We start from the raw sequence: 1,602 nt of genomic DNA, 5'->3' as shown, positions 1-1,602 counted from the left end.
TCTTTCTCCCCTACCACATGTCGCCTGCTCATGGCCTCCCCCAATACCGTCTCTCTCGCCGCATCCCTCCCCAAATCCCCTAAGCATAGAGCACAATTTCTTAGGTATCATGGTTCTGACTTGTAAGTTTCAGTACAAACCACATGACAAAAGCTTAGAGCACAATTTCTTAGGTATCATGGTTCTGACTTGTTTCAGATAAGGATAACGAAGGGCAGTCCAACTCCATTGCGAAATTTACAAAGGACAGTTTAATTCAGATCACTAAAATTAACTCCCATCTACAAGTCTGAAGTTTATGTAGATGAATTTCAGAAAAGCATCTTCAATACTTGCTTTAGTGTCCATCATATTTTTTGTAAAAAATACTGAAACTCTATGTCCCGTACAAAGAGGAGTGCCTACTACTTTCCCTGCTATAGTCAAAACATAGTTCCATGACCATATCCAGGACTCATTTTGTCATATCAAACTAATGTGCTCTCTCATTCTCTTTTTGATTAGTAGTATCATATCCATCTATCCATTGGAAGCATATATTGGCAAAGGGATCATTGTTCCCTTGATAATCTGATCTATGCATCGTGCTTGCTTCTTTTTCTTAAAAAAAGGCAGTAGGCTTCGTGAGTACCATTGGGAAGGAAATTGCTACATGGGACTGTGCCCTTTCCCAGAGCGAGCTCTAAGCAGCTCTTGATCCATAGGAAACATCTCTTTCTCTCTCTCCCTGTACCAACAGTGTTAAAATTAGATTTGCTTCTTGTTTTGTCTATAATTGACTAGACTGCGGCCTTGTATTTTTTTACTAACCTATTGCTTATTTTCAGATGTATGGTGTCGTGGACAATGACGCACGTCCTTGTGTGATACTTCCTGTAATTGAAATTGACTTTTACTTCTGAATTACAATCTTAAGGTTGTGTAATGCAAAAAACATAAACTGCATATCAAATTAGTGTGTTTTTCACTACAATGCAACTGTATTCTAACTGTTTAATCACTTTGGCATCAACTGACCCTATATTCAGTGTTGAAAGGCTGGATGACTCCCGTTGTGCTGGCATCATTGTACAAATATATCTTGGCCAGGGCGCCTGCTTACCCAGTCGTAGGTGGCGGGCTCGACGTGGCCGGGGGACCCCACCTCGCCGGTGTGTAGCGGGGCGCCGCAGCCGTAGCAGCAGGCGACGCCGAAGGGCGTCTTCTTGGCCAGGGCCCTCCGCTTCTCCTTGCGGCGGCAGCGCCTCTCAGCGTCCTCCTGCGGCGCGCGCGTGCGGGCGCCCATCGCGGCTGCGGCCACGAGCTGCCGCCCCAGGTACACATCGCCCCGCGTCGGCGCCACGGGGCCGACCCCGTCCGCCGGAGGAGACGGCGAGGGGGACGGTGCGTTGGGGGAGGTGGCGCGCGCGGGTGGAGAAGGGGAGGGAGGCGGTGGCGGTGGCGGACGGGTGGTGCTTGTGGGGACGGCGGGCGGCGTAGAGGAAGAGCGGGCGGAGTGGTCAGGCGAGGCGGAGGGGAATTTAGGCTTTGGCCTCCACGAGCTACGTGTGTATACATGCGTTGGTGGTTCTATAGTCGTAGTGCTGGGTTTTGTACCCCAAA

At 49.4% G+C, this 1,602-nt stretch overlaps 1 protein-coding gene across 1 annotated transcript in view; it reads right to left on the bottom strand.

The window, feature by feature from the left end:
• Window positions 1-1,285, bottom strand: part of LOC119361321 (importin subunit alpha-1b-like) — a 3,952-nt gene extending 2,667 nt beyond the window's left edge. Inside the window, exon 1 of the mRNA XM_037626589.1 lies at window positions 1,103-1,285. Coding sequence (XP_037482486.1) covers window positions 1,103-1,285 — 183 coding nt within the window. The remainder of the gene's footprint in view (window positions 1-1,102) is intronic.
• Between the last annotated feature and the right edge of the window lie 317 nt (window positions 1,286-1,602).

The sequence above is a fragment of the Triticum dicoccoides genome, chromosome 2B (genome assembly GCF_002162155.2).
Source record: "Triticum dicoccoides isolate Atlit2015 ecotype Zavitan chromosome 2B, WEW_v2.0, whole genome shotgun sequence".
Taxonomy (NCBI): domain Eukaryota; kingdom Viridiplantae; phylum Streptophyta; class Magnoliopsida; order Poales; family Poaceae; genus Triticum; species Triticum dicoccoides.
This window is presented reverse-complemented; position numbering and strand designations above follow the sequence as displayed.